The sequence below is a fragment of the Schistocerca serialis genome, chromosome 1, assembly GCF_023864345.2.
Source record: "Schistocerca serialis cubense isolate TAMUIC-IGC-003099 chromosome 1, iqSchSeri2.2, whole genome shotgun sequence".
In the NCBI taxonomy this organism is placed as follows: Eukaryota; Metazoa; Arthropoda; class Insecta; order Orthoptera; family Acrididae; genus Schistocerca; species Schistocerca serialis.
The window spans coordinates 203,068,996-203,093,081 of record NC_064638.1 but is presented as its reverse complement, the minus strand read 5'-3'; the positions used below and the strand labels follow the sequence as shown (position 1 = coordinate 203,093,081).

Genomic DNA, 24,086 nt, shown 5'->3' with positions numbered 1-24,086 from the left:
TTGACACTATTTGCCACTTCCTTGATTGGTTTTTCTACAATTATTCTTGATGCACATGTTAGACATAGAGCTTGTCCAGGAATATTCTCTAGTCATGTCTGAATCAGACTGATTGACCAACAGGAGAAACAGCATGTGAACTAATTTTATAAAACATGCTGAAACCTACATGCATGCTGTAGTTTGTGGACAAGTTAGAACTTGTCACAGACTAGTCAGAAAATTTCCAACCCTGCTTGTTTGTCTTTACTCCAGTACATGTATATTTTGACAGATGCATAAAGCAGAGTAACCTCGAGAATACACACACTCACACATTCATACATTAAACATGGCTCATTGATGCAGCTACATAACCCATGTACTGTCTTTTAATATCTTATCACTTTCAGCTGTAACTTTAATTCCACATGTCCTACAACATTTCTGATTGCAGAATCGGAATCAGCACACCATATTACATAACACTTGCATTATTTTCATACAGTTAGTATTCTCTTATGACATAAACTCTCATTTTTTGAATATGATTCCTCAACTTTAAAAAATTTTGAGATCACTTTAAATTTTATTTTTGTTTCAACCACATTCATCTCAGTTCATTTTAACTGGTGCTAATAACCTTCTGCTTGATTTCGCTAATGCTCACTGTCCCTCCCACACCACCACCACCACTAAAAATATATTTATTCGTAGAGAATAAGCAAGGATATTTGTATGTGATTTATGAAGTAGTTCATTTTCCTTCATGTAAGAAACTTGATCTTCAACTTGTGTTACTCAGCTGGTCTCTGTTGAAAGACTATCTTATCTGTTGGAAATAGTTTTTCCTTCTAATTTCATTATGTCCTCCCCCCCCCCCCCCCCCCCAATCCCTCAAATCCTTCACCCTGTAATGCGCCCTCTCCATACCACTATCGTTTCTTTGTGTTAAATTATATACTCTGTTTAAATGGAAATGGCTGACACTGAAAATCTTGCATGAAACCTAGAGAAGCTGCTACTCTGACAAAGATGTAATTTAATTTTATTCTTGATTTTCTGAAGAAAGTAAGTTTAACCTTATGTCAGCAGTTGGCATCTTAAAGACTTCTCCACTTTTGTAGTTGCAGTTCCAGTTCCAGTCCAGAAAGCACAAGCAGCCCCCAAACGAAATGTTCAAAGGCAAACACGAGTTGTGGAGGACAGCATAATAACAAGACCGGAATGGTTGTCTAGTAAAAAGGGTAATTGCTTTTAATATGTTAACCCTTACATCTACTGCTTGATTTTACTGGTAAAAATTAATTTCATAAGAATGTAGTTTCTTGTTTGCTTTAAGGTAGGGGTCAGTCCATTTCAGATCACACAATATAAATCAAATTTTTTGCTTAACATTTTTTTATTTTCGCTATTTTATTTTTTTTATTTTTTTTATTTTTTTGTTTTATTTTTTTTCCCTCCATGAGTTCCCTATAGGTAGAGTGTCACAAAACACTGTATGAAAAATTTTTGTAAGCCATAGTTTTTTTCTGGCAGCCATTTTTAAAATGGTGGTTGGACCAGGTTTAATGGAAAACGTGGTTTTGCAGGAAGTTTAATTGCCAAGTTATTTTAAAAGATATCAAAATAATTAAAAAACCACTGTGTGATTGTTCAATTTCTCCCAGCGTATTTCTTGTTCGAACAGTCCACGTGTGTATTGCCGGTCCATAGTGTCCAACAGGCACAATATTTCGGCAATCAGACATGTTGCCATCATCAGGTGTGCTGACGAACTGAGCTCTTCAGTTTCTCACGGCATATTTCTTGCTCGAACAGACCATGGGTCTACTGCCAGTCCATAATGTCCAACGGGCACAATATTTCGGCGATCAGGCATGTTGCCATCGTCAGGTGCGCTGATGAACTGAGCCCACCCTCAGGGGGGTGTGGTTGCTAAAATATTGTGCCCGTTGGAAACTGTGGACCGGCAGTGCACCAGTGGACTGTTCGAGCAAAAAACCACTGTGTTCAGGCATAAATTTTTTAAAAATTTTTATATCCTGCAAGACACTCAGTCAAACTATTTCTGCAAAGACTCAGAAAAAATTTATCAGTCATTATTTTTGATGAAGGAAGAGAGACTTGGTAATAATATGTTATTTCTGTGTTGAGTATGTACATAACTATATGCAGTATAAGTTTTAGTCCTGAGAATACACTCTTGTTTTTTCTAGAGCTTTTCAAAAATGGCCAAAAGCCTTTTAACGTCAATTATCACAGGTCAATATCTAAAAAGGGACTGAATGAAAACAAGTGAGCATTTTAGAGAATTTTTTTATACTCATTGGAATATCTCACAGAAATGTATGACTGAAACTCAACTACAGTGAGATTAATAGAGCAGTGAACTTTGGTAAAAATGCAATGCCTGTACATGCTTGTTCAGTGCCACATTAACAAACAAAGGCTTGAAATTATTACAATTGACATTGCTTGAATGATGTTTTAATCATTGCAATAAATGATCAAATATTTCTACTTTTAAATAACAGTAAGTAGTGACAAGAGCAAGTATGAGTTCTAATTCTTAACTTAACTGATACATTTATTGTACTACACTTGCATACAGATAACACACATTAATGTTTCTCTGTGTATTTAGATTTAAAATTGTAGTTGTAACTACTTACCAGTTGCAATTTCCATTAGAGAGTTAAACAAACATGATATTTCATTGCAAAGTTTATCAATTATGTTGTGTGTCCTACCAGGCACTGTTGTGAGTTCCAATGGAGTCACTTTTCATACTATTTTCTTTGCAGGCACCAAAGTCAATGAGAGTTTTGCCAGTGTAGACTTTAACTCTCCCATTTGCAACTGTTTTCAGGAATAACAGATTGTTCAAGTATTAAATATGAGCTGTTTTGTAGGTGAACTAATAAGTGTAACATTGCCATGAGCAACCCTACAAGAAAGCAGAAAGTAGTGCCTAAAGACTTGCCAGCTGAAGAACAATGTCAGCTAAAATTAAGCATTTCAAAAGAAATTACCAATATTTGCCATTAACACAAAGATAAATATTTAGACAAATGCAACCACATTTTTGGGAAATATGTTGTGACCCATTTGGTACTAAGAAAAAAGTTAAAAACGGTTTGCATAAAATACTAATTGAACATCTTTCCAAGAGTAAAAATGTGAATATTAACTTAATTCCTGGACAAGCTCTATGTCTAACATGTGCATCAAGAATAATTGTAGAAAAACCAATCAAGGAAGTGGCAAATAGTGTCAAAAGTGACCGTGAATTTCTTCCTGGGCCTTTCGAATGTGTTGAGAATAATGTGTTGCATCAAGTAGAATCCATTTGTAAAACTTTGGAATTATCTCCTTTGTGTAAAATAATGAAGCTTAACACAGAACACTGACTGTCACTTTACAAAGAAAAACTGATAAAATCACAAGTGCAGTCAAGCGAAAATTGCAAGAATGTTTCCATAATTACTTAGAATCTTAGAATCAAAATAATACAGAAAATGTGCAAAGTGAATATGATATCTTATTACCCAAGAGTGAAAGAAAAATTCAAAATTTCTTGTAAAGATCATGAAATTAAGATAATTAGCCTCTTGCCAAGATCATGGCCTAAGAAAAAAATAATTGAGGAGTTTGATGCATCTGAATACATGGTGAAGTTAACTAGGCAGCTAGTAAAGGCTCAAGGGAGGATGATGAAAATAATTGCTTATGATCTGGTAAGTAATAGTGTTTTTCAACTGTTGTTAACAGTGTTAAGGTGCAGAAGCAGAAAAGATTAATTCTTGTCTCGCTGAATGATCTCTACAGCCTCTATAAACAGAAATATCCAGATCACAAAATTGGCCGCTCTATGGTTTGCATTCTAAGACCAAAGTGGTGCGTTCTTCTGGGTTCATCGGAACTCATAATGAATGCGTTTGCAAGCATCATAAAAACACAAAGCTTATGATGTGGGAGCAAAGCTTAATGCAAATTATAAAGACCTGATAGCTTTCATGGTATGTGACATTAATATTAAAAAATGTGTGCTTGACACCTGTGAAGACGTCTTAAAAAAGGAACTTGGTATCTTGCCTGACAAAGTAATTTTCAAACAGAGCTGAGCTTATTACAGAGGTAATGCCCAGTGATGAATTTTTACATTCTCTTGTTGATAAGCTGGTGCTTTTAACATCCCATCACTTTATCTCAAGGGCTCAAGGCCCATATTTCAAGGAAACAAATGAAAACCTGAAAGAAACCCACTGCTTAGTGACTGTTGATTTTGCAGAAAACTATACAGTTACAGTACAGGATGAAATTCAAAGTTTTCATTGGACTAATACACAAACAACACTGCATCCGTTTGTCATCTGCTTTAAAAAAGAAGACAAAGTATGTTGCAAATCTATTTGTGTAATTAGTGACCATCTTGATCACAATACCACAACTGTGTATATGTTTCAACATCATCTCATTAGGGAAATTAAGAATATCATATGTAATGTTGAAATGGTCATTAACTTTAGTAATGGTGCAAGCAGCCAGTACAAAAATAAGGAACACTTCATTACTGTTTGACAACATAAAAATGATTGGTTTACTAGCATAGTGGAATTTCTTTGCCTCATCACATGGAATGAATTCTTGTGATGGGATAGGCAGAACAACAAAATGAGATGTTGAACGAGCTTCCCTTTAAAGACCTTAACACAGAACAGATCCTGACTCCACAAGGTATATTCAAATACTGTCCACAGAGTATTTCTTGAATTAGATATATATTTACCTCTTCGCCTGAAATTGAGCAAATCAAAATGAAACACAGAGAGATTAGAATGTTGTTTACCGGTTTCAGAAAAAAGAAGCCATCACAGATACGCCCCCAAATATGATGAATTGTTACTTCCAAAGCCTCAAACTTTGATGATCATCAGACTTCAATAGTTTTTACCAACATATCATATTTCATGAATAATGACTTTGTTGTTTGTAAGATGAGAACTGGTAGCTTGGAAAAATTGAAGACAAAAGTGAACATATAGGGTGCAAATGCTCCGGGACAACCGGGAAAAACCTGGGAATTTTTTCATCCAGGAGAAAATCAGGGAAAACCTGTGAATTTTTTGGAATTCTGGGAATTTTTCATTGTTTTAGTCTTCAGTTAAACTTTTATACTTTTGACTGGTTAGAGCTAAAAAACAGCAATATGTGTCAAGGCTTTAGGACAAAGACTATGGAATACTTCAAAACAATAAACTGCTGGCAACAGGCATGATGTTTCAATTGTTGACATTAAGTTCATTTGAGCAGTTGGCCGCGAGCTCATGCACGTGCGCAGTTGAGTTGCATATGGGCAGTACCTTCTCCCGCTTCCAGCTGCTTGAAGTGTGGCTGTTCACTGTATCAGCAGTAGCAACAAGCAGCCAGATGCTACCCAGGAAAATTTTTTTGGTGTGCCCAAGCTGCCAGATTCGTGCATGTGCATAGCAGTCTGGGTTCTAGTGGGGAGGGGTTAGTCTCCACGTAAGCTGTGTTTACGTTTAGTGATTTCCTCTTTGTTTACACTTCTCACATCAAATGAAAATGAAACGGATTTCTGTGGTTGAGAGCTATCAAGTGAATTAAAATACATTCACATAATTATGGAAGGCTAACATATGTTATTAGTTTCAGTTTTCTGATTTTATTCTACTTCCATGTTTTTGGCAGTCAGTCGCTTTGCAAAATGAAGGAATTATTTTTGTCCAGTTGCTAAATAAATGTGGCTTTTATCAATCTTTTCCCCAGAGGCAGTCAATTTATTAGAAACAGTGTTTCATTCTGCATTATTGGCTAGTTTCAATGTGTCACTGAATTTCAGTTGCACATTTTCAACTTCTGGTATGTATGGCATTATGCCATAACAAAGAACCAAACATGAGGTAATACAATACTGGTACTCTAAGAAAATCTTCATCCAGAAAACTGCACTGAAAAGCTTAATATCAGAATGGGGCCTACTTCATTGTGAATCTGGACATACGAATTTGCACTTTAAGCTGAATTGTGCATTTTATTATGGTTTAGGAAATATGTAAGATCTCTTAATGCTGTATATGTATGAACATATGGGCATCCTACATCATCGTACCTGCCCACACGCAGTAACACCTGTTTTTTGGTGCTCTCTGGTAACTTGTGAAATGAAGCTATTTCTAACAGGTCACGGGAAAATATCGTGAATGGCAATTTGAAAAGGGTTAGTTTCAAAGTAAGTTTCCTTTTATGGAAGATGAACTATGTTACATCTGTGAATGTGCAATGAATTTCTTAAATCACAGAGCATTTAACTCTCATTTAATACTTAACACATTGAGGACTAGCCACTTAAAAGAATTTCAAGTCCAGAAGACCAGACATTGTCTTTATTTAAAATTTTACTGGTAATTTTGTGTAATGTATCTTACAGTGTAACACACACGAAAAGACCAATATTATACGTGAAAGCTTAGCATTTGTTGTAGCTTATTAATCTTCAAGACCAATATTATATGGGAAAGCATAACTTTTCTTGTAGCTACATTATGTTCATTAATTTAAGCGATTAACTTTTTCAGTGTGTGTGTTCACACTACTTAACAGTGATGCTACTGTTGACTGACTACATCACGTCACATGCTCTGAATATCTGCTGTCATTGGCTGGCGACATCATGTGACATGAGCTGTGACTGTCTTTCAAAAGTGTGTTTCACTCTAGATTTCAATGCTTCAGAAACTAATGTGCTGTTTCAGATATATACAAATAAAAAATATATGCATCGTAAATGTTGCTGCACATGAGATCTTTCTAAAACCTTTTGCCAGGGTTTTTCGCCCTCTGAAGTTTCACAGTAAGGTATAAAACCTTTACCACTCAAAGGATTGATATTTTTATGACTCCAAGGGAAAGTATAGTGGCACTTATCATGGAAAAGGTGTATTTTTCACCTTGGAAGAAGTGTATTTTCACATGGGAAAAAGTGTGTTTTTAACTGGAAAATCCAGGAAATATCCGGGAATTTTTTGTTCTTGTCCATGTATATGCTCTGACATAACAGTGATGTTTTGGTACCTTTTTTTTCACCCTTCTGAACCAAAAACTGCCTTTCAACTTTGCTTGAGTGCCTGCAAAGAAAATAGTATCAGAAGTGACCCCATTGAAACTCACACAGTGTCTGGTAGAACACACAACATAACTGGTAAACTGTGCAATGAAACATCATGTTTGTTTAGCTCTCTAATGGGAATTGCAGCTGCAAGTAGTTACAACTAAAATTTTAAATCTAAATACAGTTTGTACATAAAGTCCGGGAACACTTTCATCAATTATTCATTTCTCAAGAACCAAACATTGTATAGATATCATCCATATGTCATTTTGAAGAGAAACCCTGAAAGCTTTTTTTCGTGTATACCACCACAGCGTAGTTTGGTAATTTGCCGATAGTCAGCACTAGTTACAAAACACGGTGAGTTCAGGTGTGGACCGAGCTTTCTGTGTGTTGGAGTTCGACAAAAACATGTGTACTACAGCTGTTCAACGGATCTTTAGAACCAAGTATGCTGAGAAGCCACCAACAAGGAAGGCCATTTACCACTGGCACAACAAATTCGTTACAACATTACGGATGTCCCAGTGTGAGTGAAGTGAATGTGGAGCATGTACGAGAGTCTCTCTTCCTTCATAAAAAGTAATGATTGATTAATTTTTTCTGAGTCTTTGGAGAAATAGTTTGACTTGACTGTCTTGCAGGATATAAAAATTTAAAAAAAAATTATGCCTGAAGTTTATTTCATGTTGAACACACTGTTTTTTTAATTGTTCTGAGATCTTTTAAAATAACTCGGCAGTTAAACTTCCTGCAAACCACATTTTTCATTAAACATGGCTGAAGCGCCATTTTAAAAATGGCTACCAGAAAAATACTATGGCTTATAAAACTTTTTCAAACAATGTTTTGTGACTGTCAGGAAAAAAAAAATATTGAGAGCAACATTGCCTGGATGATTTGAAATGGATTGACCTGTACTGTACAATATGGCAGGCAGTCTTCATGCAGTTTTATCACTGCAATATGTTTCTTAATCTTTGACATCAGGTATATATTTTGAGAAGTGATACTAATCATCAACCTTTGGTAAACAGTGCTACAGTTTCTCTTAGATAACAAGTATTTAATCTAAAGAACAAGGATGTTTTAAAAGGAGGCATGTCCAGAATTGTACGAAAAGGCTATATATTTATGAAAAATATACACTTTCACAGATTTACTTCAAACATCATTTTCCAGTGTAGTCACCATCTATCTCAGTGCATTTGTGGAGCTGAGGTATGAGTTTTCTGATATCTGCTTCAACCACTCTCTGAACCACTGAACATCATCATCAGTAGGAAACCCACTTTTACACCTGCAAACAAATTCATAGTGGTGAAAATATGAAGGTGACAGATCAGGGCTGTGGTTGATGATGTCACAACAGTATGAACCCAAGATTTGCCTTATGGCATTGGCTGTGTGGGGATGTGGATTATCATGCAACAAGCACATTCACTTCATTAACTTACTGCTATTTTCGTTCTATATCACACTCTGTTGTGTTTTTAGGATTTTACAGCACTGTGTAGCATTAATCATTTCTTGTTTTAATGCACCCAAAGTTTTGAATTTTTTCACTGATGATTGTGTTTCCATTCCAGGGGTATAGAAGGCCACTTATCACCATTCACAACAGAATCAAGGAATTCTTTGTCTTAGTTTGAAGAAGTAAAGAAACTCCCATGGAGATGTGATTCTGTTGGTGCCGCACGGGATTAGCCGAGCGGTCTAAGGCGCTGCAGTCATGGACTGTGCGGCTGGTCCCGGCGGAGGTTCGAGTCCTCCCTCGGGCATGGGTGTGTGTGTGTTTGTCCTTAGGATAATTTAGGTTAAGTAGTGTGTAAGCTTAGGGACTGATGACCTTAGCAGTTAAGTCCCATAAGATTTCACACACATTTGAACTTTTGTGATTCTGTTGACTTTGTGTTGATATGTGAACTGTTTTGGTACCCATCTCACACGCAATTTTCGAAAACCAAATGTTTGAGTAATGATTCCATGCAGAAGAGATTGCAAGATTTCTGAAAACATTCTGTTCATCTCATCCAGAGCCAATCGGTGATCACAATGAATCATTTTATCGATCTTGCTCACCATCTCATCAGCCACAATGGGGAATGCCAGCTTCTTCATCATGAACATCTTTTCTGCCAGCTGTAATCTCATTAGTATGATTCATCACACCATCCCCACAAACAAGTTTAATTTCACTGAAAATCTCGAACAGCACATTTCCCTTTCCAAGAAGAAACTATTATGCTCCTCATGTCGCAGCTTGTGGGTTTCAGAATAGACACATTCAATTCAGCACAGCACTGAACTGAGAGAAATGAGTGTGCCTTCTGCTGCCATCACCTTGTCGCTGAATGCAGTGCTGCGAACAGTATCCGTTTGGGCATCAGAGGCTCAGTTCTCTTATTTTCTGGACATGCCTCATAGCTTTCTCAGTTATTATTTCTAGGAAATTGTCACTGCAAGTTGCTAGTTTTACTTGTATGACCATGGAAGCAAAGATTTAAGTAAAGTTTCACCCAACCAAAAATATGTCTCCATTTTCTAGGAAAGTCTGGAACCACAATCCGGATGAATACAAATTACTTCAAACTGACGTCAATAACCGACTTTATGTTGTACCAGTACCGTGTTGACTTTGCACCAGAAGAGGAAACTACAGCTGCAAAAATACAGTTGTTGAAAATCCATAAGGAAGCTCTGGGAGGATACATTTTTGATGGAAGTGTAATGTTCACAGCAAAGAAGCTAGATAAAGATGTGAGTCAGGCATGAATTATGTATTAATTACCTTCAATATCACAAGAAGATATTCACTGTATTCCATATGTAAACATGTTTGCAGTTGGAAAGGGGTGGGTTGTGCGAGGTTCAGTTAGTGACCTGTCCCTTATTTTTCAGATGTCTAATGTGCCTACCAAAGGTATTAAATTGGTTATCAATATTGCGATAGTTGATGTAATGACAGTAATTTCATTATGTTCCATAAGAACATGCTGGAACATACTAGTGAAGGTTCTACATAAATTATGTATTTTTTATCAGAGTTTCTGCTTGACAGACTTTTTGATATTTAAAATTTGTATTTATTGTACATTGTCTTATTTTTAAGGTCAAAAAATGTTCGATACTAGGTGTTTCTGAAGTGTATCCTTTGTTGATATCAGATCACACACACACACACACACACACACACACACACACACACACACGCACACACACACATACACAAATACGCTTTTCATATTAGGTGTATTGTACTGACATCTACTGCCACATAGTCTATATCAGTGACCTCAGTAGTCATTAGAGAGCAGAATGGGACACTCCAGGGAACTCATGGACTTCGAATGTGGTCAGGTGATTGGGTGTGACTTGTTTCATGTGTCTGTGCGCGAGATTTCCACACTCCTAAACATCCCTAGATCCACTGTTTCTGATGTGATAGTGAAGTGGAAACATGAAGGGACATACACAGCACAAAAGCGTAGAGGTCGACCTCGGCTGTTGACTGACGCAGACTGCCAACAGTTGAACAGGGTTGTAATGTGTAATAGGCACACATCTATACAGACCATCACACAAGAATTCCAAACTGCATCAGAATCCACTGCAAGTACTATGACAGTTAGGGGGGAGGTGATAAAACTTGGATTTCATGCTCAAGTGGCTGCTCATAAGCAACACATGATGCCGGTAAATCCCAAATGACACCTCGCTTGGTGTAAGGAGCATAAACATTGGATGGCTGAACAGTTGAAAAACATTATGTGGAGTGACAAATCACGGCACACAATGTGGCGATTCAATGGCAGAGTGTGGGTATGGCGAATGCCCGGTGAACCTCATGTGCCAAAAAATTCGGAGGTGGTTGTGTAATGGGTTTGTCATGTTTCTCATCGAGGGAACGTGAACCCCTTGTTTTGCCTGGCACTATCACAGCACAGGTCTTCATTGATGTTTTAAGCACTTGGTGCTATCTTCATAAACCCAAACAAATTCCTGTGTGAAAAATTGTCTGGGAAAGGATGGCACACATTTAAATAGATTAGGTTCAGTAACACTCAGCAGAATGTATGATGATGTTTGTAAAATCATTAGAAACAAGGGAAACTAACATTGTATACTGGGGGTGAAAAATCAGGAAATCTGATATCCACCAAAAACAGTGATAACAAAAAAGAATATAGGACAAAAACAAACATAGAATTAGGATATTCAATTATAAAAATAATGCACCACAATATACAATACATAAAAAATAAGGCAACCCAATTAGAAATAATGCTAAATGAAGAAACTCCTGACATTCTAGCTCTGACAGAACATGGCCTAAATGAGCATGAAATTCTAAAACTTACTGTTCCAAATTACAATGTAACAGCTAGTTCATGTGGAGGAATAGTAAGGGTGGTGGAGCTGCTATAGTAACCCATAACAATGTAAACAGAAATCACATAAGCAGTCTTCACTTATGCACAAAATATGTAGTCGAAGTAACAGGCCAAAAAATAGTTTTATGTAGTTTCTCACTGTACATCTTAAACATCTACAGACTGCCAAGTGGGTGCATAGAAACGTTCATTGACAACATAGGAGAGCTCTTACATATCATCCTAAGCAAGAACTGTGCACTTGTACTACTAGGTGTCCTAAACATAAACACATTGCAAGACACCAATGACAGTAGGGAGCTCCTAAACACAATGAAAACATATGGCTTATACTATGCAATAGCTACTTCAACACATATAACTGCAAATTCCTGTACTCAAATAGATCACATCTTCACAAATTTAAGGGACTTACAGTACAAAAGTGAAGTTGCAGAAACGGCCCTGTCAGATCATGATGCAATAAAAATATGTCTAAATGATATCACCACAAATGAAACGGCCCTGTCAGATCATGATGCAATAAAAATATGTCTAAATGATATCACCACAAATGAAAACACAGAAAAAATGTGGGAAAAAAGAAGCTTAAATGAACAAAACGTAACAGCCCTTAGTATAAAACTTGAAAAAGAAGGATGGGAATGCTGGAAAAAGACTCTCCATCGTTGGATCATAAAGTGACTCACTTTATTGACACACTATCCTACCATCTCAGTATTACATGCCCAGTAATAAAAACTAAAGCCAAAACCACAAATAAAAACAAAAAATGGATAACAAAAGGCTTTTTGGTATCTAGGAACAAGATAAAAATGGTGCACAGAATATATAAAACTAGCAATGTTGAAAACTTTGAAGAGTACTACAGAAAATATAGAAGAAAGTATGCTAAAGTACTGCAACAGCCAAATGACTAGAATCAAAAAAGTATATAAATAATGCTGATAATAAAAGCAAGGTTTTTTGGTCTATTATAAATACAAATCGCAAACCCTCCAACTCACAGGAAGACAGCAAAGTATAGTTCATGATCAGCAAAAAAACTTTAACCGAACAGAATAAAATCGTAAATCTTCAATGCCTATTTTGCCACAGTAGGCCAAAAACTAAAAGAAACAACAAATAATAAAAAAACACAACAACACCTGGAAAACATTTATTAATCCCCAGGGAAAACAATGGCACTTTTCCCAAGTGACAGAACAAGAAACACTGTTGTTGTTGTTGTTGTGGTCTTCAGTCCTGAGACTGGTTTGATGCAGCTCTCCATGGTACTCTATCTTGCGCAAGCTTCTTCATCTCCCAGTACCTACTGCAACCTACATCATTCTGAATCTGCTTAGTGTATTCATCTCTTGGTCTCCTCTACGATTTTTACCCTCCACACTGCCCTCCAATACTAAATTGGTGATCCCTTGATGCCTCAGAACATGTCCTACCAATCGATCCCTTCTTCTAGTCAAGTTGTGCCACAAACTCCTCTTCTCCCCAATCCTATTCAATACCTCCTCATTAGTTATGTGATCTACCCATCTAATCTTCAGCATTCTTCTGTAGCACCACATTTCGAAAGCTTCTATTCTCTTCTTGTCTAAACTATTTATCGTCCATATTTCACTTCCATACATGGCTACACTCCATACAGATACTTTCAGAAACGACTTCCTGACACTTAAATCTATACTCGACGTTAACAAATTTCTCTTCTTCAGAAATGCTTTCCTGGCCATTGCCAGTCTACATTTTATATCCTCTCTATTTCGACCATCATCAGTTATTCTGCTCCCCAAATAGCAAAACTCCTTTACTACTTTAAGTGTCTCATTTCCTAATCTAATACCCTCAGCGTCACCTGACTTAATTCGACTACATTCCATTATCCTCGTTTTGCTTTTGTTGGTGTTCATATTATATCCTCCTTTCAAGACACTGTCCATTCCGTTCAACTGCTCTTCCAAGTCCTTCGCTGTCTCTGACAGAATTACAATGTCATCGGCAAACCTCAAAGTTTTTATTTCTTCTCCATGGATTTTAATACCTACTCCGAATTTTTCTTTTGTTTCCTTTACTGCTTGCTCAATATACAGATTGAATAACATTGGGGAGAGGCTACAACCTTGTCTCACTCCCTTCCCAACCACTGTTTCCCTTTCATGCCCCTCGACTCTTATAACTGCCATTTGGTTTCTATACAAATTGTAAATAGCCTTTCGCTACCTGTATTTTATCCCTGCCACCTTCAGAATTTGAAAGAGAGTATTCCAGTCAACATTGTCAAAAGCTTTCTTTAAGTCTACAAATGCTAGAAAGGTAGATTCGCCTTTCCTTAATCTAGCTTCTAAGATAAGTCGTAGGGTCAGTGTTGCCTCACGTGTTCCAATATTTCTACGGAATCCAAACTGATCTTCCCCGAGGTCGACTTCTACTAGTTTTTCCATTCGTCTGTAAAGAATTCGCGTTAGTATTTTTCAGCTGTGATTTATTAAACTGATAGTTCGGTAATTTTCACATCTGTCAACACCTGGTTTCTTTGGGATTGGAATTAAAGATGATAAAAAACCTAACACAAACAAAGTCATGTGTAATTGACAGAATATCAAGTATAGAAATTAAACACTGTATGCAGTAACTCAAGAAACCTCTTACACAACTAATTAATTCATCATTCCTGGAAGGAACTTTTCCAAAGTGCTTAAAGACAGCACTGATAAAACCAATACATAAAAAGAGTAATGAATACAATCCAGATAATTATAGGCCTATAGCTCTTTTACCAGTCATATCAAAAGTATTTGAATGAGCTTATGCACAGAGACTTGTTGCTTTTCTGATGAAATATGAAATGATCAACAAGAGTCAGTTTGGCTTCCAGAAAGATAAATGCACCATAGATGCAATAATAGACCTCATCAGAAATGTCATAACAAACTTGGATTCTAAAAATAAGTGAGTAGGAGTATTTATGGATCTAGCAAAGGTATTAGACTGTGTAGACCACAAAACTTTAGTAGAAATATTGGGAGTGTATGCCATAAGAGGAAATGCAGGAGACTGGATTCCTCAACAGAGAGTGTTCATTAGTGAGAAGATTATCTTCAGGAGCACCCCAGGAAAGTGTGACGGAACCATTATTATTTTCTATATACATATATGATCTGGCAGAGGGTAGATGGCAGTCTGTGGTTGTTTGCTTATGATGCTTTGTTGTACAGGAAGGTGTCAAAGTTTGAGTAAATGTAGGAGGATACAAGATGACTTAGACAAAATTTCTAGTTTTTGTGAATACATTATGGACATTGGACAGCATCTGGTCAAATATTTAACAATGAAATTTGCCAAACAGCCGTGCATTTGAGATGTAACTTTATTTTATTTTCACTACCATATTTGGCAGTAAAGATGACATAATGAATTGCCAAAACTGGTAGCAAAAATAAAATAAGATTTCAATTGCATGGCTGTTTGGCAAATTTCGTTGTTAAATAAAAAATTTCTGTTTGCTGTGATGAATGGCAGCTAGCTATAAATATAGAAAAAAGGACATTCTTTTAATGAATAGGGGGAAAAGACCCATAATGTTTGAATACAGCATTAGTAGTGCCCTGCTTGACATGGTCACCTCATATAAATATCTGGGCAGAACATTACAAAGTGGATGTGAAATGAAATGAGCATGTGAGGAGTTTGGTAAGGAAAGCAAATTGTTGACCTCATTTTATTGGGTGAATTTTAGGAAAGAGAAGTTCATCTGTAAAGGAGACTCCATATAAGGCACTAGTGCAAGCTATCCTGGAATACCACTCAAGTATTTGAGATGTGCACCAGATCAGATTAAAGGAAGTTGTTGAAGCATTTCAGAGGCAGGCTGCTAGATTTTTTACTGGCAGGTTCAAACAACATGCAGGATACAATACTTCAGGAACTCAAATGGGAATCCCTAGAAGAAAGGTGGCATTCTTTTTGAGGAACAGTAATGAGAAAATTTAGAGGACTTGCATTTGAAGCTGACTGCAAAGCAATTCTACTGCTGCCAACATACATTTCATGTAATGACTACAAAGATACAAGATATTAGGGCTCATATGGAAGCTTATAGACAGTTGGTTTTTCCCTAACTCTGTTCCTGAGTGGAACAGGAAAGAAAGTGACTGGTAGTGGTATAGGACACCCCTCCCATAACACTGTACAGTGGCTTGCAGAGTATATATAAACATAAACAGACACACAAACATAGATGGAAGGACAATACAAAGTATAGAAGGGAAAATTAGGAAGGAATGTATACAGGGTCTTCATAAATGAAACAAACTTGGGAACAATATTATAGAAAGGGAAGATGAGGTAAGTGAAATGTGATGGGAGATATACTATGTTATCAAAAGTGTCCAGACACCCCCAGAAACATACATTTTTCATATTAAGTGCACTGTGCTGTCACCTACTGCCAAGTGCTCCACATCAGTGACCTCAATAGTCATTAGACAACATGAGAGAGCAGAATGGGGCAATCCGCAGAACTCATGGACTTCGAATGTGGTAAGGTGATTGGGTGCCACTTGTGTCATACGTCTGTACATGAGATTTCCACACTCATAAACATCCCTAGATCCACTAGTGATAGTGAAGTGGAAACGTGAAGAGACACACACAGCACGAAAGTGTAGAGGCTGACCTCGTCTGTTGACTGACGCAGACTGCCAACAGTTGAACAGGGTTGTAATGTGTAATAGGCTCACATCTATCCAGACCATCACACAGGAATTCCAAACTGCATCAGGATCCACTGCAACTACTATGAAAGTTAGGTGGGAGGTGAGAAAACTTGGATTTCATGGTCAAGTGGCTGCTCATAAGCCACACATCACACTGGTAAATGCCAAACAATGCTTCACTTGGTGTAAGGAGCATAAACATTGGATTACTCAACAGTGGAAAAATGTTGTGTGGTGTGATGATCCGATGGCAGGGTGTGGGTATGGCGAATGCCTACTGAAAGTCGTCTGCCAGTGTGAGTAGTGTCGACAGTAAAATCTGGAAGCAGTGGTGTTAAAGATGTGGTCATGTTTCTCATGGAGGGAGCTTGCACCCCTTGTTGTTTTGTCTGGCACTATCACAGCACAGGTTTTTATAGATGTTTTAAGCTCCTTATTGCTTCCCACTGTTGAAGAGCAATTTGTGGAGGGCAATTGCATCTTTCAACATGATTGAGAGCCTGTTCATAATGCATGGCCTGTGCCAGAGTGGTTACATAACATAACATCCCTGTAATGGACTGGCCTGCACAGAGTCTTGACCTGAATACTATAGAACACCTTTGGGATTTTTTGGAACACCGACTTCATGCCAGTCCTCACTGATCGACAGCAATACCTCCCTTCAGTGCAGTGCTCGGGGAAGAATGGGTTGCCATTCCCCAAGAAACCTTCCAGCACCTGACTGAACATATGCCTGCGAGAGTGGAAGCTGTCATCAAAGCTAAGAGTGGGCAAGCATCATATTGAATTCCAGCATTACCGATGGAGGGCGCCATGAACTTGTAAGTCATTTGCAGCCAGGTGTCCGGATACTTTGGATCACATAGTGTATAATAGCGCAAGAAGAATTTGTCATAGCACTGAAAGACCTAAGTGGAGACAAGACCCCTGGAGTAGATAACATTCCCTCAGAATTATTGTGGTCCTAGGGAGAGCCAGCTATGACAGAATTATTCCATCTGGTACACACAATATATGAGACATATAAAATACCCCAAGACTTCAATAAGAACGTAACAATTTTAATTCCAAAGAAATCAGTTGGTGACATGGATACTACCAAACTGCCAATTTAATAAGTCTTGGTTGCAAAGTACTGATATGACTTATTTACAGAAGCATGGAAAAGTGGTGGAAGTCAACCTTGGTGAATAATCAGTTTGAGCTCCAGAGAAAATGACCACATACAAAGCTGTGCTACCCTGTCCGCCCCTGGTAGCTGAGTGGTCAGCGTGATAGACTGTCAATCCTAAGGGCCCGGGTTCGATTCCCCGCTGGGTCGGAGATTTTCTCCGCTCAGGGACTGGGTGTTGTGTTGTCCTAATCATCATCATTTCATCCCCATCGACGCACAAGTCATCGAAGTGGCATCAAATCGAAAGACTTGCACCAGGCGAGCGGTCTACCTGATGGGAGGCCCTCGTCACACGCCATTATTATTATTGTGCTACCGTAGGACTTATCCTAGAAGTTAGGTCAAACAATGAGAAACATATTAGAAATTAGGTTGAACGATGGCAAACATACATAAATAACATTTGTACGAGGTGTAGCAAAAGAAGTAGTTCTCCAGTTTTTTTTTTTTTTTTTAATTTATTAATTTTTCATATATGTAGAAAACACGTTAATTGACAATGAGTGTTACATTGATGGAAAGGCTGATCTTTAAGTTATTTTTTGATGTAATCACTGTTGCAATCAGTGCACGTTTGTGTGCTCTGTGACCTTTTTTTGCCGTAGAACTCTCCAATCCACATTGCACACATAGTGCTCAACCTAGATTTTCAACTCTGTATGCCCATCTGTATACAGATGGTTACAGGACTTCAGCTGTTCAGAATGTCAAATCAAAACACCTTTCAGCCACCTAAATTTCCAAATTGTCATTCTATTGAGCAACCAGTTTTGGCAACATATTATGCCATCTTCAGGCCCCCTGACTGACATGTAGGAAGATTCCCTCCTCTGGTCCAGTCAAAATATGGGCCATAGATTTTTGACACAGTAAGCACTTCGCACATTAACTTCAATCATATTTGTCTAACAGTCAGCAGGTGATGATTGGAGTGATCACTGTGTAAAAACATATGGATACCAGTCATTGAATGCTGGTCCCTATTTTGACTGGACCAGAGGTGGAAATCTTCCTACATGCTGGTCATGGGGCCAGGAGATGGCGTAATATATTGCCAAATGCAGTTGCTCAATAAAATAATAGTTTGTAAATTTAGATGGTCGAAAGATGTTTTGGTTTGACATTCTTCTTGTTTTTAACTTGTCAATGGTCTGGAAATGTGTTCCAACCAGATATGACTTCAGGAAACGTGAAAATCACTTCATGCTAAGCCTGGGCTGTAGGGTGATGGGTGAGGAAGTCCCACCCACATTGGGCTAGATAGGCAGTATGGGGACAAGTATTATCATCATGAAAACACACTCTTCATCAGCATACCTATCATTCAATTTTGATTGGCATGACAGTTGTTTTAAAGTGGCAAGTAGCATTAATTACTGTGCTGGTAGGCTTAAACACTCACAGCAGTACAATCAGAACATACTGTCCATCACTTTGCTGGCAGACAATGTTTGTTTGAACCTTTGGTGCTTCAACGAATTCGAATGCTGCCACAGAAAAGACTTTTCCTTAGTTTCAGGTGTCATGTAATATACCCAGGTTTCATCATCAGTGACAATTGAATCAAAAAATACCTCACACTGTTCTGCATAGCACTTCCATAATCCATAGGCCGCTGCAACACGTTGCTGTTTATGGTTTACAGTGAGCATTTAGGGGACCCACGTTGGACAGGTCTTGCAATAATTCAAATATTTAGTCATAATCTTGTTAGTCATACTTTTACTGAATTCAGGGATCCAGTTGCATGGATCACTGCATGCAGCTCACACTTGCCAGGTGTAGTGGAGGGAGATTCATCGTGAAAAGCTGCTCAGGCAAGACTTAGCATCACAGCTGGCTTGGTTGGTGGGGATTTGAGGGGGGGTAGTCAGACTACAGAGTTGAAAAATCTCATGTGAAAGCATTGTCACATCTCCTGTGCCTTGGAATCTTATTTTAATGGATGTACCTCACAGATTTCACAATGTTGAGTGGACTACACTCTTAGAAATTTTGAAGGCAGCAAGGATAAAATACAGGGACCATAAAGTTTATTTATGTCTAGTACAAAACCCAGACTGCAGTTATAAAAGTCAGAGGACCTGAAGGGAGTTAGTAGTAGTAAGGGAATCCAAGGGGAAGTTTGGAAAGGGAATTAAAGTTCAGGAAGAAGAAATAAAAACTTTGAGGACGTTTGCTAATGACATTGTAATTAGGGAAGGGACTTGGAAGACCAGTTGAATGGAATGGATAGGTTATTGGGATAAGATTGCAAGATGAATTTCAGCAAAAATGAAACAAGGATAATGGAATGTGGTCAAATTAAATCATGCAATGCTGAGGAATTAGATTAGAAAATGAGACACTTATAGTAGTGGAGCAGTTTTGCTATTTGGGCAGTAAAATAACTGATAGTGCCCAAAGTAGAGAGGACATAAAATGCTAAGTGACAATAAGAAGAAAAATATTTCTGATGCAAGTAAGTTATTTGTATGGCTTTTGGTCCCATTATTCAGTTAAAGTCAACAAAGTTGTTATTTTTTAAGGGTGAGCATGAATTACCCTCTGCCCCCTCCTCGAAATACTCGTTACTGAAAATGCTTTGGTATTACTAGGGTTAAATTGGAAATTATCCTCATAGATCCACAGTAGACTGAAAGTATAGTAAAAGGGGAGTAAGTTATGGTTGAACCATTGTTACCACAAGAAAGTGCTAGTAGAATAATTACTACATTTCGGTTCAGTACACATGCCTGTTCATATTATAAATTTTTCACCATAATTGTTATTTTCAGTAAGCTAAACAAAAATTCATTTCATTAATTGATTACTCTTGGTGCTGTTTAGACCATGGAGTTCTACTCCACGAGAGAAACTGATGGTACTAAAATGAGAATAACAGTTAGGCTTGTTGGTGTATTATCTACTGGAGATCCGCAGTACCTCCAGGTTTTCAATATCTTGGTGCGCTGGTGCCTGCAAGGATTGAACCTACAGTTGGTAATGTATTACGCAAAGAACATTGTATGCATAGTTAATCTAGTTCTGTTTGTTTGTTTAACTTATTGAATGTACCTGCAGATTCAGTTCCAAATAGCATAAAGAATTTATTTAATAACAAGGCTAATACATGAAATGCGTAACACCATACATTTCCTTATAAGTGGGTACACTAGGGATGAGCCAGATGAAACTCTCCTATTGTTTTCTGTCCAGAAAGCAGTATGTTTGTTCTCACTGCAGAGCCATTTGCAAGGCTAAACAAATCTCTAGCATTTTATATGACCTTTTGGTGCAATGGATTGAGTAGTTCATAACTTTGTATTAAAATATGGAGCAGTGAAATTGGTGGCTGGAGGAACAGGAATAGAAGGTACTCATTCCACTGTAGATGCACACTTACCTCACTTATACTCCTGCCACAGGTGGTAATCATCAGAAATCAGAAGGATATATACCATATGGTGCCCATGTACATATTTAAAAACGCACGTATTTGAATGCATTGTTGTGTAAAACTTACAAAGCAATTGATGAAGAATGTTCGTAGATTTAAGAATTTGAACAAACATACATTTACATTTTTATTTACATAGATGTAAATGTTCGTATGCTCAAAATCAGAAATATTTGAAAGTTCACCCATTACTTTGAAATTTTGGCTCAATGTTGTGTACAAATACATGCTTGTCTTTATGTACATACTGGATGTGTTACATAAATATAGGTGTATCCAATACATAAAGGAGATACTGTAACGCCTTGTAAATGGAGTAGGACTGCAGCTGGTTGAAGACTTGAAGAAAATTGCTACCAACAGGCATAATTTTATTTATCTACCAGTTTCAGTGCCTCATTGGCACAATCTTCAGGACCCTGTACACAAAATTAAGTGAATCATCCAGGTGATAGAGGTGTGAAGGGTCCACCACATTGACTGAGAAGTTTTTAGAAGTCTACAGAAACCAGTTGGATATACTGGTCCTATGATAACACAAAGAACTGGATGATGTACCCACTTTTGTGTACAGGGACCAGAAGATGGTGCCAGAGAGGCTGAAAACTGGTAGATAAATAAAATAATTGATAAAATTATGGCTGTTGATAATCTGTTTTCTTCAAATCAAAATAAAGTAGATATGTATATAATAGAGGGAAACATTCCATGTGGGAAAAATATATCTAAAAACAAAGATGATGTGACTTACCAAACGAAAGCTCTGGCAGGTCGACAGACACACAAACACACACAAACATACACACAAAATTCAAGCTTTCACAACCCATAGTTGGTTCGTCTGGAAAGAGGGAAGGAGAGGGAAAGATGAAAGGATGTGTGTTTTAAGGGAAAGGGTAAGGAGTCATTCCAATCCCAGGAGCGCAAAGACTTACCTTAGGGGGAAAAAAGGACAGGTATACACTCGCACACACACCCATATCCAACCGCACATACACAGACACAAGCAGACATTTGTAAAGGCAAAAGCAAACTCTCCTTCCCTCTTTCCTGACGAAGCAACCGTTGGTTGTGAAAGCTTGAATTTTGTGTGTATGTTTGTGTTTGTTTGTGTGTCTATCGATCTGCCAGCGCTTTCGTTTGGTAAGTCACATCATCTTTGTTTTTGGATATAAAGTAGATATGTTGTTGACTAAAATCTCATGCTCATTTGTTTAAAATATTGTGTATCTGAAAGTTCTTCACCAGTTCCTTTGAAATTTTGACATCACGTTGCATTCAAATATGTCCCTGTTTTTTGTACTGGATCGCCATGCCATATGGTGGTCAAACTGTGGTATAAAAACACACATTTATTCAAATGCAACAATGCATTAAAATTTCAAAGCAGTTGGTGAAGAACTTTTAGAATTTACGATTTTGTACAAACAAACATTTACGTTTTTTACTCATTTTCTATTCATCAAGTGGTGGCAGGAGAACACACACATAAAAAAGTTTTACTTATGCAAGCTTTTGGAGCCAGTGGCTCCTTCTTCCGGCAGAAGGGGTGAAGAGGAAGGAAGAAGGGCAAAGGAAAAGGACTGGAGAAGTTTGGAAAAAGTGCAAAGTTCAGAAAAGTCACCCAAAACCCCAGATCAGGGGAGACTTACCAAACAGGATGAGAAGGAAAGACTCAAAAAATGGTTAAAGACTGATTATTTTTGTTATATATTTTTATTCATGCAGATGTGCCATGTGTGATTGATTGTTCTCATAATACTGAGTCTACAACTAATCTTAGAAGAAGGATTAAAGAAAGGAAAAGAAGGATTAAAGAAAGGAAAACCAACATATTTTAGTATTTGCATATTTAAAGAAAGGTTTAGACAGTGTTGACTGGAATACACTCTATGAAATTCTGAAAGTAGTGGGGATAATATACAGAGAGAAAAAAACTAAGCTACAACTTGAACAGAAACCAGATTTCAGTTAAGAGTCAAAGGACAAGGAAGGGAAACTAATGTGTAGTTGAGAAAAGAGTCAGACTGGGCTGTAGCCTCTTCCCTATGTTATTTGATGTGTATGTTTAGCAAACAACAAAGGAAACTGTGGAGAAATTTGGAAAGGGAATTATTGTTCAAGGAGAAGAAATAATAATTTCGAGGTTTACTGATGACATTGCAAAATCACTAAGTGGATCTAAGGCTTCCATTCAGTCCCTTCTTGACCAGTCTGTTGTGGCAATTGAAGATAACAACGCAAGGCAAAGTTTTAAATTTCATGTTCAAGAAATTGTTCATACAGGAGAATCATACAAATATACCATCATTTGACTATCAGACAGACTCCTGTATGGATAACATTGTAATAAGCATACCTGGTGTAGAGAATCAGCTGAAAGTTTTGAAAGGTCCAGATGGCATTCCATTTAAATTTTACAAAGAGTACTGGATGACATTGGCCCCTTATCTAGCTTGCATTTATCATGAATCTCTCACCCAGTCCAAAGTCTCAAATGACTGAAAAGAAGCACAGATGATTCCAGTATATAAGAAGGGTAAAAGAAGGGACCCACAAAATTACAGACCAATACCCTAACTTCTGTTTGCTGCAGAATCCTTGAATATATTCTCAGTTCGAATATAATAAACTTTCTTGAGACTGAGAAGCTTATGCCAATGAATCAGCACTGTTTTTTGGAAGCATCACTCATGCGAAACACAGCTTGCCCTTTTATTACATGAAATACTCAGAGCTATGGATGAACCGCAACTGACTGACTCCATATTTCTAGATTTATGGAAAGCATTTTATACAGTGCCCCATTGGAGGCAGTTAATGAAGGTACAAGTATATGGAATAACTTCACTGATATGTGAGTGGCTCGATGACTTCTTAAATAATAGCACCCAGTATGTTCTCCTCAATGGCGAGTGTTCATCAGAGAGAAGGGTGTTGTCAGGAGTGCCCCAAAGAAGTGTGATAGAACCTCTGTTGTTCTCTGTATACATAAATGATTTGGCAGACAGAGTGGGCAGTAATCTGTGGTTGTTTGCTCATAATGCCAAGGTATAGGGTAAGGTGTCTGAAGTTGAGTCAATGTGGGAAGATTCCATACACTTAGACAAATTTTCAGTTGGTGTGATGAATGGCAGCTAGCCCTAAATTTGGAAAAATTTAAGTTAATACGGATGAGTAGGAAGATCAAACCTGTGATGTTTGGATACAATATTACTAGTGTTATGTTTGACAAAGACAAATCATT

The 24,086-nt window shown here is 37.5% G+C and overlaps 1 protein-coding gene across 1 annotated transcript in view; it reads left to right on the top strand.

The window, feature by feature from the left end:
• The first annotated feature begins 981 nt into the window (after positions 1-981).
• The window catches only part of LOC126459299 (piwi-like protein Siwi), a 270,625-nt gene continuing 247,520 nt past the window's right edge, over positions 982-24,086 (top strand). The window contains exons 1-4 of the mRNA XM_050095855.1: positions 982-1,016; positions 1,075-1,226; positions 9,663-9,883; positions 20,230-20,382. Coding sequence (XP_049951812.1) covers positions 982-1,016; positions 1,075-1,226; positions 9,663-9,883; positions 20,230-20,382 — 561 coding nt within the window. The remainder of the gene's footprint in view (positions 1,017-1,074; positions 1,227-9,662; positions 9,884-20,229; positions 20,383-24,086) is intronic.